Source organism: Lissotriton vulgaris, chromosome 12 (assembly GCF_964263255.1).
Source record: "Lissotriton vulgaris chromosome 12, aLisVul1.2, whole genome shotgun sequence".
NCBI classification, from domain to species: Eukaryota; Metazoa; Chordata; class Amphibia; order Caudata; family Salamandridae; genus Lissotriton; species Lissotriton vulgaris.
The window spans coordinates 788929242-788945076 of NC_141700.1; the positions used below are offsets into that span (position 1 = coordinate 788929242).

General features: G+C 46.0%; 1 protein-coding gene across 1 annotated transcript in view; it reads left to right on the forward strand.

The window, feature by feature from the left end:
- The window catches only part of TFR2 (transferrin receptor 2), a 153390-nt gene that overhangs the window by 128573 nt on the left and 8982 nt on the right, over positions 1-15835 (forward strand). Inside the window, exon 16 of the mRNA XM_086946189.1 lies at positions 11891-11975. Within this exon, the coding sequence (XP_086802315.1) occupies positions 11891-11975 (85 nt within the window). The remainder of the gene's footprint in view (positions 1-11890; positions 11976-15835) is intronic.

Below are 15835 nucleotides of genomic sequence, written 5' to 3' on the forward strand. Positions count from 1 at the left end.
CCCTTCTTCTATATTAATAGTGTTTGATTGTTAACACTACTGTCCACAGTTCCATATTATTAGTGCCATTAGTGTCCGGTGTTAATAGTGCTCTGTTGTGATCACTCGTGCCCTGTGTAACTGTTCTATTATTAATAGTACTATTTCTAAAGTCCCTTGTTCTATGTTAATAGTGTTTGATTGTCAACACTACTGTCCACAGTTCCATATTATTAGTGCCATTAGTGTCCGGTGTTAATAGTGCTCTGTTGTGATCACTCGTGCCCTGTGTAACTGTTCTATTATTAATAGTACTATTTCTAAAGTCCCTTCTTCTATTTTAATAGTGTTTGATTGTCTACACTACTGTCCACAGTTCCATATTATTAGTGCCATTAGTGTCCGGTGTTAATAGTGCTCTGTTGTGATCACTCGTGCCCTGTGTAACTGTTCTATTACTAATAGTACTATTTCTAAAGTCCCTTCTTCTATATTAATAGTGTTTGATTGTCAACACTACTGTCCACAGTTCCATATTATTAGTGCCATTAGTGTCCGGTGTTAATAGTGCTCTGTTGTGATCACTCGTGCCCTGTGTAACTGTTCTATTATTAATAGTACTATTTCTAAAGTCCCTTCTTCTATATTAATAGTGTTTGATTGTCAACACTACTATCCACAGTTCCATATTATTAGTGCCATTAGTGTCCGGTGTTAAAAGTGCTCTGTTGTGATCACTCGTGCCCTGTGTAACTGTTTTATTACTAATAGTACTATTTCTAAAGTCCCTTGTTCTATGTTAATAGTGTTCGATTGTCAACACTACTGTCCACAGTTCCATATTATTAGTGCCATTAGTATCCGGTGTGAATAGTGCTCTGTTGTGATCACTTGTGCCCTGTGTAACTGTTCTATTATTAATAGTACTATTTCTAAAGTCCCTTCTTCTATATTAATAATGTTTGATTGTCAACACTACTGTCCACAGTTCCATATTATTAGTGCCATTAGTGTCCGGTGTTAATAGTGCTCTGTTGTGATCACTCGTGCCCTGTGTAACTGTTCTATTATTAATAGTACTATTTCTAAAGTCCCTTCTTCTATATTAATAGTGTTTGATTGTCAACACTACTGTCCACAGTTCCATATTATTAGTGCCATTAGTGTCCGGTGTTAATAGTGCTCTGTTGTGATCACTCGTGCCCTGTGTAACTGTTCTATTATTAATAGTACTATTTCTAAAGTCCCTTCTTCTATATTAATAGTGTTTGATTGTCAACACTACTGTCCACAGTTCCATATTATTAGTGCCATTAGTGTCCGGTGTTAATAGTGCTCTGTTGTGATCACTCCTGCCCTGTGTAACTGTTCTATTATTAATAGTACTATTTCTAAAGTCCCTTCTTCTATATTAATAGTGTTTGATTGTCAACACTACTGTCCACAGTTCCATATTATTAGTGCCATTAGTGTCCGGTGTTAATAGTGCTCTGTTGTGATCACTCGTGCCCTGTGTAACTGTTCTATTACTAATAGTACTATTTCTAAAGTCCCTTCTTCTATATTAATAGTGTTTGATTGTCAACACTACTGTCCACAGTTCCATATTATTAGTGCCATTAGTGTCCGGTGTTAATAGTGCTCTGTTGTGATCACTCGTGCCCTGTGTAACTGTTCTATTATTAATAGTACTATTTCTAAAGTCCCTTCTTCTATATTAATAGTGTTTGATTGTCAACACTACTATCCACAGTTCCATATTATTAGTGCCATTAGTGTCCGGTGTTAAAAGTGCTCTGTTGTGATCACTCGTGCCCTGTGTAACTGTTTTATTACTAATAGTACTATTTCTAAAGTCCCTTGTTCTATGTTAATAGTGTTCGATTGTCAACACTACTGTCCACAGTTCCATATTATTAGTGCCATTAGTGTCCGGTGTTAATAGTGCTCTGTTGTGATCACTCGTGCCCTGTGTAACTGTTCTATTATTAATAGTACTATTTCTAAAGTCCCTTCTTCTATATTAATAGTGTTTGATTGCCAACACTACTGTCCACAGTTCCATATTATTAGTGCCATTAGTGTCCGGTGTTAATAGTGCTCTGTTGTGATCACTCGTGCCCTGTGTAACTGTTCTATTACTAATAGTACTATTTCTAAAGTCCCTTCTTCTATATTAATAGTGTTTGATTGTCAACACTACTGTCCACAGTTCCATATTATTAGTGCCATTAGTGTCCGGTGTTAATAGTGCTCTGTTGTGATCACTCGTGCCCTGTGTAACTGTTCTATTACTAATAGTACTATTTCTAAAGTCCCTTCTTCTATATTAATAGTGTTTGATTGTCAACACTACTGTCCACAGTTCCATATTATTAGTGCCATTAGTGTCCGGTGTTAATAGTGCTCTGTTGTGATCACTCGTGCCCTGTGTAACTGTTCTAATATTAATAGTACTATTTCTAAAGTCCCTTCTTCTATATTAATAGTATTTGATTGTCAACACTACTGTCCACAGTTTCATATTATTAGTGCCATTAGTGTCCGGTGTTAATAGTGCTCTGTTGTGATCACTCGTGCCCTGTGTAACTGTTATATTATTAATAGTACTATTTCTAAAGTCCCTTCTTCTATATTAATAGTGTTTGATTGTCAACACTACTGTCCACAGTTCCATATTATTAGTGCCATTAGTGTCCGGTGTTAATAGTGCTCTGTTGTGATCACTCGTGCCCTGTGTAACTGTTCTATTATTAATAGTACTATTTCTAAAGTCCCTTCTTCTATAATAATAGTGTTTGATTGTCAACACTACTGTCCACAGTTCCATATTATTAGTGCCATTAGTGTCCGGTGTTAATAGTGCTCTGTTGTGATCACTCGTGCCCTGTGTAACTGTTCTATTATTAATAGTACTATTTCTAAAGTCCCTTCTTCTATATTAATAGTGTTTGATTGTCAACACTACTGTCCACAGTTCCATATTATTAGTGCCATTAGTGTCCGGTGTTAATAGTGCTCTGTTGTTATCACTCGTGCCCTGTGTAACTGTCCTAATACTCAAGTCCCTTGTTCTTTATTAATTGTGTTCCATTGTCCACACTGATGCCCCCATTCTATGTTCTGAGTGTATTTTATGTATATATGTGCAATGTATATGGTATTTCTATAACACAAATCTAGCCAAAAGGCAGCCGAGGATCAAAGATGAGCATAGAGTCAGCGTGTGACAGAGGGAGCTCGGTTGTGACTCGTAAATGCGTTGTCATGTGGTGTTCTTTAAAGAGCGGCATCTTGGACTCTTTCTTAAATTGGGGGAGCGTTGGGGAGGTCCTGATGGATAAGGGGATGCTGTTCAAGATGCTGGCTGCATAGTTGGAAAAAGCCGCCTGGCGTTTTTTGTTTTTTAACACTTCTTGGTCTGCAGTCGTATGGTTTCCGGGTTGTTGCTGTGCCTTGAAGCACCACAGGTGGTGAGCTTGTCTGCAAGATAAGCTCGGATGCTGGCTGTGCTGGCTTTATAAATGAAGCAGCTGGTTTTGAAGATAATGCAGGCCAGAAAGGGGCACCAATGGAGTTCCATCAGGATGGGGGTGATATGATCAGGTTGCTTCAGGCTGTGGAGGGGATTTGCTGGGGCCTCTGGGATGATCTTAAGAGGTGCTGGTGTGGAGACTGGAAAGCCATTGACCAGGGCATTATCACCATCCAGATGTAAGAGTACGAGCGCTTGAACAGCAGGTCTGAAGTTGCTTTCTGGTGGCAACGCTTTCACTTTCTTTAGAAGAGAGAGCTGCTACTAGCATTCCTAAAGGGGGAGGTTGGTGTCCAGAGAGAGTCCAAGTGACAGCATGGAACCCCCGGGACTCTGCAGGGGATAGGTATTATTTGAGATCTGGACGTTCCCATGTGAACAAACTTGTGTTCGATGGAAAGGTAGGCGGTAAACCAGTAAGGGACATTGTCAGTGAATCCCATTTGAGACTCAAGTGTGTATACGAAGTTGGGGCGGTTGAATCTGTCAAAGGTGGTAGAGAGGTCCAGTTATTCAAGGAGGCAGTGGTCTTATATGTCTTATACCTTCATATGTGGTCGGGAGGGCACTCTAAAATGTGTAAGATAGGGGTCCTCGTGCTGCAGCGTAATTCTATAATAATAGTGTTCCAATGTGAACGAAAATGTCAATTGGTTCTAGGTAAATAATGTTGTAGTGTAGTTCCTATATTCCCAATAGGCTCTGCGCATTGGAATAATATATACTATAGAATTGACGTAGGACTTATGTCTACTAGGTCTATATCAAATATATTAAACTTAATTGTGAGTGCCAGCTAGCTCAGAGGTCACTAGAATCTTTCTCAAATGAACAAGAAGGGATTAGTTTCTGACAACCGCTTAAAACATGACAACTTTGTTTCCCAAGATAAAACATATCTCTTGAGTCGTGGAAACAATAGATAGATATTTCACTCAGTCAATCGTACATGCTTCGTTTCACCAGAGGTGCAGGGAAATAGAGAGACGGGCGTTTTCAATAAAAAGTATTTATTGAACAGTCTTCTTTCCCATGCAGAAGAAATTAACTGCTACAATCGCAATACTGGCTGTAAAGTATAATGCGTACAGCAAGAAGAGTATTATGAAATAATACTGTAAAAGCATGGTATGGTTTCTAAGCCATACTCCACCTTAATCAGACATGCCCGAGTATGAGTCAATTGATAGATCAAGCAGTTGAGTGTTACAACAACTGTCTGAATAATGCCTTTGTGGCGACAGTGTCAAATGGCAAAAGCACTGGGAATCATGGCCAACCCTCAGCTCCCTGGTTCACGGAAGCTCTAACTCTAGAGACAGCTTACCTGGTGTGGACCTGTGTGGATCGTGTGCCGGTTGGAGACTTGGGCTGCCCTCTATCCCTCACCTCAGAGGGATACTGCTGCTCCCGCTTCGCGGGTTGAAGCGAGGGGCTGTTTGTGCTACTCCTGCGGTGGACCACAGGGGAGAGGAGGAGCATTTATCGACCAACTTCAAGGGCGGTGCGAGGCAGGGACTCACTTGTCCAGGAGTCCCTGCAAAGCCCCGGAGATCTTGGCCGTGCCCCCTTGAAACCACGCCCCCCGCCCGGCTGAGAGTTAAAGGGCCGTGGAGCCAGGACACAGGTAGGACAGCTTACCTGGTGTGGACTTGTGTGGATCGTGTGCCGGTTGGAGACTTGGGCTGCCCTCTATCCCTCACCTCAGAGGGATATCGCTGCTCCCGCAACTTCTCACCGCACCCACTTCGCGGGTTGAAGCGAGGGGCTGTTTGTGCTACTCCTGCGGTGGACCACGGGGGAGAGGAGGAGCATTTATCGACCAACTTCAAGGGCGGTGCGAGGCAGGGACTCGCTTGTCCAGGAGTCCCTGCAAAGCCCCGAAGATCTTGGCCGCGCCGCCTTGAAACCACGCCCCCCGCCTGCAACGCTTTCTACTTAACAGGACGTCCGACGCGTAGCGGGACGCGAGCGGGACGCCGAGCGAAGTCCGGGCAAAGGGCGGGCAGTTTGTGGCAGTCAGGGGCTGTCCAAGGCTGGGCTGGGCCATCCCTCTGACATTGTTATCTGCTACTCCAGGCCCGGTGGACAAATTAACACTAGTAAGGGTATTTGCTCTTTCTCTGCAGTTTGTGCCAATGTCTACCCGCTTGGGGAAGAGCTTGAGGGGAGGGGGCGAGGTGGGACCTAGTAGTGTCATTGGTACTATGGACCAATGCATCACACGGGTTGCAGCCGTCATAGAGAAGGAGATTGGAATGACGGAGCGGCGTCTTTCGCAGGAACATCTCCCGTCTAAAAGATCATCCCTGGGCCCCTTAGCTCAGACAGTGTCACCTGTATGTAACCCTGCTCCCCTTTTAGCCACACCTCATGTGCCTGACGAACCGCGGGTTGCATCTCTGAGGGCTAGTATTGATAGATTGGAGAGCCTGGCTGCATCATCTATACCTCCTTCTGAGGATGGTGGCAGTTCGGGCTTGTCTCCTATTGTATCTCTTGTATCCATAGCAGGCCCTGCCTATTCCCCCTCCCATAGTGGAAAATCCGAAGACACTGGGCATTCGGCTGTCGGCTCCTAAGATCCCATTAATTAGTAAAAGGAAAAGGATCGCTAGCCCGCGCAAAGGAAGTTCCCTGAAACTGTTTAAGAAACCAAGGAAACAGGGGATCAAGGGCATAGGTACCAAAACGGGTGAGGGCCTGGGCATGATAAATTCCTCTTCTTCTACTAAGGGGAGTGGTCTTATCTTGGAAAAAGTAGGTGCAGTTCCCTTCCCTAGCCATCAGCCACCAGCTTTCTGTGTCCCTGTTACCATTGCACAAATCGAAGAGTTGTTGAAAACATTGTTGTCCCCGATTGCTGACAGAGTAATAGGGCTGGGTGATCAACCCTAGATAGCTTTTTCTCATTGAAAGCACTCATTAAACTGCATTCCAGACTAAGGGAGGAGGGACAAGGAGGGCCCATGGAAAATAGGAAAACTACGGAACCCCAGCAGGCTTTGCCTGTTGTATCCACTGCGGCTACTTTGTTAACTCCACAGTTGACTGACAATGTTCCCTCAGTGCCCCTTGTGGCTACTTCTGGGAGCATTGGCCAAAAAGCGCAAGTCCTTTCAAGTATCCCCAAGCCCCCTAAAGCCCCAGGTACGAAGCCGGGCCGGGTTGAGTTGCCGGGAGGGAGTGGTCCTATTAAACCCAAGGGGACGGGCAAAGGTAAGGTAACTAGTCAGGCTTGTTCAGCCAAAACCTCGAATAATTATCCTGCTCTTACCCACCCACAAACACTATTACCAAAAGCTGTCCCAAAAGTTTCATCACCCAAAGCTGCTCCAACATCCCCACCTGTGATCTTGCCCCCTGACTGTCATCCGTATGTTGCCGTCCTCACAAATGTACCCACCCTGAAGGCTGATCAAAATGAATCCCCTCAAGCCATAAAAAACAAAACTCTGGAATGGCTAGAGTCCAATAGACCCCTTCCTATGGGCCTTGATGGATTAATTCTAGGAGTTAGAAGGGTGGGATGGGTGGGTTATGGTCACAAGCATTTGGAAGGAGACTGCATGGTGGTTAATTTCAGGGACAGCAGAGTAGCACAAACCATTTGCAATTACAAACCGAATTCCGGGGGGCCGGGAATAGGTATAGTGGACCTAACCTTTTTTTACCCAAGATCAGTCATTACCCCGATTGGCCGAGAACTCGGCATGGTTTGGAGCAATAGCTCTGCCTATTCTGAGTTTTCTGCAAATCCACAATTTCATCCTCAGGCAGTCTGGCCTTCGCCTGGTTGGAGACCACCGGGATATTGAACCGACGTTACCGTTGGGGAGGTCCTCAGGGTCTGTAACTCAGGTGATGTCATAGAGCTGAGTGGGCTGGCCATTGATTACGACACACTCCCCCTTAGTATAGTAGTCCCCACTCCTATACAGGAGAGCAATCAGCTCCCCGGGAGGCAAGGTGGGGTTGGCAGCCTAATGACCCAGGACCTGTTGGAGGGTGGATTCTGGCAGTGATCCAGCTGTGGCGGATCCAGTACTTAGGATTTTCAGCTGGAACATCACAGGAATCGACAGGAAGTTGGGTTTGCCTGACTGGAACGCTCTAGTTGAGGGTTATTCCATCTGTATATTCCAGGAGACGTGGAGTAGGGAGCCCTGTCATAAGGTGGGATATTCATCCCACTTTGTTCCAGCTGTCCCCCCTTTGTCAGGGAGGGAACGCCCTTCGGGTGATCTCCTCATTTGGGTTGCTGTCTCCCTAGATTGCAGGGTGGAGGAGCACCCCACAAACTCACCTGATCTCCTCAACATCACGCTAAAGGATTCTCGGGGTTGTCTGCTCCTAGACATCTTCAATATCTATGCTAGAGGTACTAGGGGAGGCGTACAATCGCCCACCATTGCTCTTTTGGAAGATCTACTTAGGCAGCGGACAAAAAAATCGTGTATTTTGGTGGTGGGTGACCTAAATTGTACGTTCGAGCCCCTAGGCCTTGATGATATGCTAGGCATTGAAGAGGAGGACTCGAGAAAGGGGATTCCGGCCCTGGCTCTGCCCCCCATTAAAAGGTGGTCACAAGTGGCGTTGCAGATCAATGCACTCAATATGGAATTTGATCGGAGGGCGGTTAATGGGAGGTCCAAATCCGACTTAATTGGTGCACACACTTATAATAGGCCCAACCATACGTCTAGAATAGATTACATTCTTCTTGACGTATGCTTATGGAGCACCCTGAGTGACATGGAGATTATCCCGACCATTGAGAGTGACCACAATCTTCTCTCTCTTGTCTTATCTCCTGAGTGGCTCAAGGGCAAGGCTGGGTCACAACCACTGTCGGCATCCAACTTCCAGATGGTCAGTGTATCTAACTGTGGGAGACAACTGAAGTGGGCGAAGCTCGTCTTATCTGTTGAGAAAGTTGCAGCCGTAGGGGCATTGCTGGCTGCAGCCCAGAGCAATCTAGGCTCATTGACTCACGTGCCTGAGGAGGCCACGCAGATTTTTTGTGACCTAACCAGGGCCTTAAGTAATCTCTTCATTTCCCCTAGTAGTTCCTCTGGTGCGACTACCAGGGCTAAACCCATGAATAGACAGGGATGGTTTACGACAAAATGCAAGACCATGAAAAAAGCTTTTATAAGGGCAGTCAAATCCAAGTCCCAACTAGCAATTAGGACAGCAAGGAAGGATTACTCCCACACCTTAAGGGCAGCGAAAAAGGAGTGGGAGGAGAAGTTTTGGGAAGACCTTCTGGTAGCAAGTAAGGGAAAGGATGCAAGGGGTTTCTGAAGCTTGGTTAGAACTAGGAACAGGCAAGATGTATCGCTGGTTACATGTAATATTCCCGCTCAGAACTGGTACAACCACTGTTTCAGGTTGTGAAGAAGCTTACAACTCCTCTCAATAGCCCACTATCGGAGAGCAGCCAATCTTTATGTGATAGTATAGCTAGCGCATTTAGGAATAAAGTCAATGATATATAAATAGTATCTTCACCACTACTTCCAATAAGGCAATTGAGCTGCATCCCACTGTTGTGTCCCACAGAAAAAATGAGCTGTTGACTTTCACACAAGTATCCAATGAGCTTGTGGAAAAACTCATTCAGGATACCAAATCTGGATCTCCTTCGGATCCATGCATCCCCGGCAGTTCTTAAAAGCATTGCAGGGGAGGTAAGTCCAATATTAACCCACATTTTTTACAAAATGTTTTTATCAGGAATTTTTCCTGTAGTCTGGAAAGACGCAATCGTTCTTCCTCTGCTAAAAAAAGCGAATCTAGTTCCGTCCACAACTAGCAATTATCGCCCGATTGCAAAGCTTCCTTTCCCCGCCAAGATGGTTGAGAAAATTATGAACAGCCAACTCACGCAATTCATCCATGAGATTGAATTACTCGACCCATCCCAGTTCGGTTTCCATTCCGGGTATAGCACAGAGACAGCTCTCATCAAGGCCACTGAGGAAATCAGAGCAGTGATGGATAAGGGTGGTGCCGCTGTTCTGATTCTCCTCGATTTATCAGCGGCCTTTGATACCATGCACCACGATATCCTACTCGCACGCCTTGAACATCTAGGGATTAGGGACCTTGCCCTTACATTGCGATCATCCTTTCTGAGGAATAAAAGGCAGAGAGCTACCCTCGACCATTATCAGGCAACCCCTTATGTACTTCCTTGCGGGGTCCCTCAGGGCTCGTCGTTGAGCCCCACGTTGTTCAATGTTTATGTCTCCGAACTTGCACCTTTAATACAGCAGTTTGGCTTCAAATTGACATCTTATGCCGACGATACACAGATCATCGTTGAGGCTTATAAAAACACTTTATCCCCAGCAGTACAGTTTCAATGCTGCATGAGGGAAATCAGCCTCTGGATGGGAAGACCCTGTTTAAAACTCAATTCGGATAAAACCGAATTGGTTACCTTCTGCAATCTACAGCCAAAATGGGATGGGCTATGGTGGCCGGCTGAACTGGGACATCCTCCTGAACCAGTGATGAAGGCAAAAAACCTTGGAGTTCTGATAGATAACGATCTCACTTATGCACATCAAAGTAACGCTATAGTTTCAGCCTCCTTCTATCTGCTGAAGAAACTTAAAAAGGACTTACCATTTATTCCTCAGGATCTTAGAAAAACCGTGGTGACCACCTTGATGTTGCCTAAGTTGGACTACTGTAACGGCTTATACCTTGGGTTACAGAAACAACATTTAAAGAAGCTCCAGATGGTGCAGAACGCTGCAGCCAGGCTTCTACTGAAAATTCCCAAGTACCAATCGATTAAAGAAGAGATACGGAATATCCACTGGTTGCCTGTGGTGCAAAGTTCTAAGTTTAAGGCACTCTGCCTTGCCCATAAATCATTGAAATGGGGCAAGCAGGTATCTTCTCATGGTACCACCAAGGCAGGCAGTTAAGATCGACAAACGCCAGAATAATTCTGGTTCCTAAGATCCCAACTGCTAGCTGGGGAGGTCGAAGCACGGCCTATTGTGTAGCAAAACTATGGAATGCTCTCCCTGCATCTTTGAGAGGGCTGAACTCCCTCTCCTCCTTCAGAAAACAATTAAAAACCTGGCTATTCTCAAACTAGTTGCATTGTTTCTTTCGTCGTCTTCAGGTACTACTCTGGTCCAGCGCCAAGACACCTCAGGGTATTCGCGCGCTTTATAAGTTTCATTAACATAAAATACATACATAAATAACAATGACTAAAAGTACTCAACTGGTGCTTCTAAAATACGCCTACCCCGGTGTACCTAACCTAAGTCTAGTACGAGGGAAGAAGTAAGTGAGGTGTAGCATAGGTTTAGTTTCTTTGCCAATAATCTATCCGAGATTTCTCTTAGGGTCTAAGCAGCTCCGTACCTTGGTTTAGGATGAAGGAGGTCTGGTATCTCTTGGTCTCAGGACTCAATTTCCCAACACCCCATAAGGGGAGCTTGGAAACACTGGAGCTGGATTTCTCGGCAAGAGAAAAGACAGCGTCTCTCTCAGTGCATCTGCTGGAGGGTCGGCTTCCTTCGGCACTTGCTGCAGCGAGATGCGTCGGGCAAGTAGATAGTCGAACTGCTCCAAACCACCATGTGTTTGCTTGGGCAAGTGTGGGCATATTCATACCTTCAAGGTGCCGAGTTTGACGTAAGGTTGGACATAATAACGTCATCAAAGAGTCTCAGTTCTTTGAAAACTCCTTGAGTTCTTGGATAAATCAATATTCAAGCAAGGGAAAGTCCCTGACTGCTGAAGGCGAGTTTTCCAAGAAATCGTTGTGGATTTTCGGAACTTGTCGAAGTAGCTATGCTGTATTTGGACTGCATGAGCTATGTCTAAATATGGTTATGATTTCTATGCCTATATAAGGATAGGGTGATTTATACCTATATAAGGGCATGAATCGGGAAATTTACAATAGGGTCCTGAAATGCTATACAACAATGTCATATTGCTACTAGAGCTCAATTGTTATTACTGTTGGCTCTTGTTCTAAATTAACAGTGCTCCATTCTCAACACTAACACCCCTTATTCTAAGCTAATCATATTTCATGGTTAATAGTTCTCCATTGTTACCTCTGATACCTTTCAGTCTATATTGCTCTATATATCACTTGTTAACACGAATATCCCACATCAATTTGGTGTCACCTCTCCTGGGCACTGAAATTTATATTTTTTGTCCAATGGTGAGAGGGTTGGGCCGACCAGAATGTGTCTTAAGTGGTTGTTGGGGCGGACAGCGTGTGTCCTGCTGCCTGTGAGTGAACTCCGTGCACACTGCAAGCACACATCACATCCGTTGTCTCCAGTGTCCAATCAGTGTATCTCTTTTTCTATCTTTCCCCTGTAGGCTTCGCCCATTGACCATCGATAGTGGCGCCTATCCCTTCACCGCCTTTGGAGGTGTGCCCGCTGTCGAGTTCTCCTTCACGGAGGTGAGTGTGCTCCATGTGATGTCACAAGGAAACCAGAACTCAGAGGATGTTAGTGGAGTAATCAAAGTGTATGGAAGCACACTTGTGAAAGTTCTCCTTACAACAAGGCAGCTTCTATGTATTCTAGTGAAAAGATCAAAGGTGTTCACCTAGAGTCCTGTAGAGTTCTCTCCCCTTAGTCTTGTACAGCCCCCTCCTCTGACTCATGTAGAGACCCCTCCCTAAAAGTCCTGTAGAGTCTGGTATCAGGACTTTCTTCAGAGTCCTGTAGAGGGAAATCCCATAGGATCTGCGTTGGAAGATGCGTGTGCGTTCCCATGCAACTATCCACGGGGTTTGGTGTAAATTCCGATCTACAAACATCGTTAGAGAAGGTAGACATGGATTTGATTGCTAATGTTCTCTAATAGGGTAGTCTAGAACACAATTTGTGGGAGGGGCCAAGTGAGAAGGGCCATACAAAGTGTTTTGTTCCTGTTTAGTTTAAAATATCAGAAAGTTGTGCAGTTCTGCAGGACAGTGACTCGGTCTTCCTCCTTGATCTGGGCGGCACGTGGCCATGGGAAGGACACCGAGCCCCCCAAGTCTAGCAAACCGCATTTCTTGGCTATTCGGAAGGACAGAGCGATGGGACCAGCAGTTATCTGCATGCAGTGAGCAGGCAGCGGTGCAGCTCTGATGGCCCAATGCATGCAGTGAGCAGGCAGTGGTGCAGCTCTGATGGCCCAATACATGCAGTGAGCAGGCAGTGCTGCCGCTCTGATGGCCCAATGCATGCAGTGAGCAGGCAGTGGGTCAGCCCTGATGGCCCAAAGCTGACACAATTCAGAAAAGGGGGTGGTGATGAACAGAGTGTCTGAATTAAGCAGACCACTCTTACCCAGTCCAAAGATCAGGGCTTGATCCATCACCGTTATTTAGCTCACTGCACCATCCCAGCTCAGAACCTGGCTATATGTAAATCAGTCTGTACCTGGCCCAGTGCATCATGGGAACAGGGCAGACTAAACTACCAAGCCAATTCTTCACCAGAAAGGAGACAAGCTTCCGGGGACCAGTTTCTGGCATTTCAGCCGTCATTGTTAAATATTTTGTCCACCATAAGCGTGAAAGGGTATACTCAGATGTGAGTCCCTTGCTCATTGCACCATCAGGATTCAAGCAAGCCGGGCCGACGACGGATGAAATGCCAGAAACCGGTCCCCGGAAGCTTGTTTCCTTCCCAGTGTAAGAATTGGCTTGGTAGTTTGGTTTGCCCTGTTCCCATCATGCACTGGGACAGGAACAGACTAATTTTCATATAGCCAGGTTCTGAGCTGGGATGGTGCAGTGAGCTAAAAAATGGCGTTGGATCTAGCCCTGATCTCTTGACTGGGTGAGAGTATTCTGCTTAATTCAGAAACTCTGTCCATCACCACCCCTTGTTGTTAAATATTTTGTCCACCATAAGCGTGGAAGGGTATACTCAGATGTGAGTCCCTTGCTCATTGCACCATCAGGATTCAAGCAAGCCGCGCCGACGACGGCTGAAATGCCAGAAACCGGTCCCCGGAAGCTTGTTTCCTTCCCAGTGTAAGAATTGGCTTGGTAGTTTGGTTTGCCCTGTTCCCATCATGCACTGGGACAGGAACAGACTAATTTGCATATAGCCAGGTTCTGAGCTGGGATGGTGCAGTGAGCTAAAAAACGGTGTTGGATCTAGCCCTGATCTCTTGACTGGGTGAGAGTATTCTGCTTAATTCAGACACTCTGTCCATCACCACCCCTTGTTGCCAAAGCTGACACAAGCACTGGGTTGGGGTGCAAGCAGTTCTGGGGTCAGCAGAAAGCACCATGGACAGACTTAGAGCCGAGTGTGATCTGGAGGTTTAATGAGCTCTCCCTCCCATTTCCATAGGTGCCTTTTTCAGTAGGGTCATTTCCAGATGGAGAACATTTTACAAAGAGACTCCTAAGGAGTCGAGATCTGACCTTCGGTGTTCAGACTGGAAAGCGGAGTAGCAATGTGGTCTTGGACGCTCTTCTGTCATGAAGCTTGTGAACTCTAGACCGCAGTGCACGGTAGAGCCAGTTGACTGGTCCACAAAGATTGTCATGGTCTCGGCTCACAAAGAAGACTACCTTCTCTTCTTCTGATGTCAGCAACAGTAAGGTTTCTGGGGTATTGCCCCATCTCCTACAGGGGGATCAGCCAAGCCGGCTTTCCTCAGTTATGATGTACAGAGCTCTTCGCAGCAGCAAGGTGCACATGAATATTTGCTCCCCCCTCCCGGCGCCAGCTTCCATACCCATGCAAAAACAACAGTTGATGGAGAGAATGCAGAACAATGTCATACATTCACCCCAGTAGAGAGATCCGGGCCTAAATCCATCATTTTTTTGCTCACCATGCCAACCCAGTTTGAACCCAGCCATATGCAAATCAGTCTTAACACTGTGCCTCATGGGAACAGTCCAGCCCGAACTGCCAAGCCAGGTCCTCCCTGGACTGGAAACACGCATCCTAGGACCGGTTTCGGGGTTTTACCCCTCATCAGCCAGGATAGCTTGATTCCAGTGGCATGGAGAGCACAGGACCCACGCCTGGGCATAACGTGAAGTGAAGGGGCTGACCACATGGACTCTAGACCCTCCCCCTGGTGAGTTGTTCCCTCAGTGGGCCAGATGGTCAGCAAAACAGTGAACTGGGAAAATGCAGTCGGTGCCTGCATGTGCAGGGAGATGGCTCCTCCATCTCAAGGGAGATGCTGCTTGGTTGAGAAAGTACTGGACAGTCTTCCAAGGGTTTTGGGGAAGCTGTGCAGTGGCAGGATGAGTCGTTTCTTGCAATTGTTCGGTGCTGGTCCACAGTTCTTGAGTTTTTCCTCTTTTCCTTCTTCTGTTTCCAGGTAGATGAAGCAGAGTTCCTTGTGTCAGGTGACTACACCCCCATATGACCACGTCCAGGGGAGAGTGGGCATAAACCTGACCCAGAGTTCCTAGTTTCACCAAAAACAAAATGGTGAAACCCTTCTTCTAGTATCCACTTGAGGTGGCCCACTTTACAGGAGTACCTAGCCTGATAGTGCAACATGACTGCAGGCTAGCTAATTTTCCTGCCTGCTCTGTTGCCAAATGGGCCCAAGGGCAGAGGGTGGCATTCTCCTGGTATTGAGGAAGCCGGGTTCACATATCAAAGATGATAGAGGCTCAGTCTGTGGTGGCAGGCTGGAAGAGTCCACTCAGCCAGCACACTAAAAGACTGATAGGTTTCAAGAGGTACATCCAAGGTGCCCTCTGGGTGCATGTCGTAATCCAACTCTGGCATCAGTGTGGATTTATTAAGAGAACGTGTTTGATTCCAAACACCTTAACTTTCAGTGCAGCCAATATGCAGCTGGGTCACTTGTGATGACCAGAGATCCGGCACATGGTTTTGAAAGGGCTGCATGAACACTTGCAATGACCAACAATGGAACTGGGCATCACAGGGCCATATCTGCTGATGTAGATATGCCCTCACTTATAATATAATGCACCCTGCCTTAGGGCTGTAAGACGTGCTGTAGAGGTGACTTATACTTAGTATATGCAGTGTCTTTGGGCACGGCACACAGGGAGTGGGTCATGTTATGTTGTTGAAAATGGTTTGCACTATTTCGCGTATCCTGCACTGGCAGTCTGCATGCAATTTGTGTGTGGGTGCCTTAGGATGGCATAATACATGCTGCAGCCCTTAAGGACCCTCTTTAGTATCCATGCCCTAGGTACTAGGGGTACCATTTACTAGGGACTTTCAGGGGTGCTAAAGTCCTTGCCAACTGGGTTACAATTGAAAATTTTACTTGTTCGAAGGGTAAGAGCACTGGAACCGGGGGCCT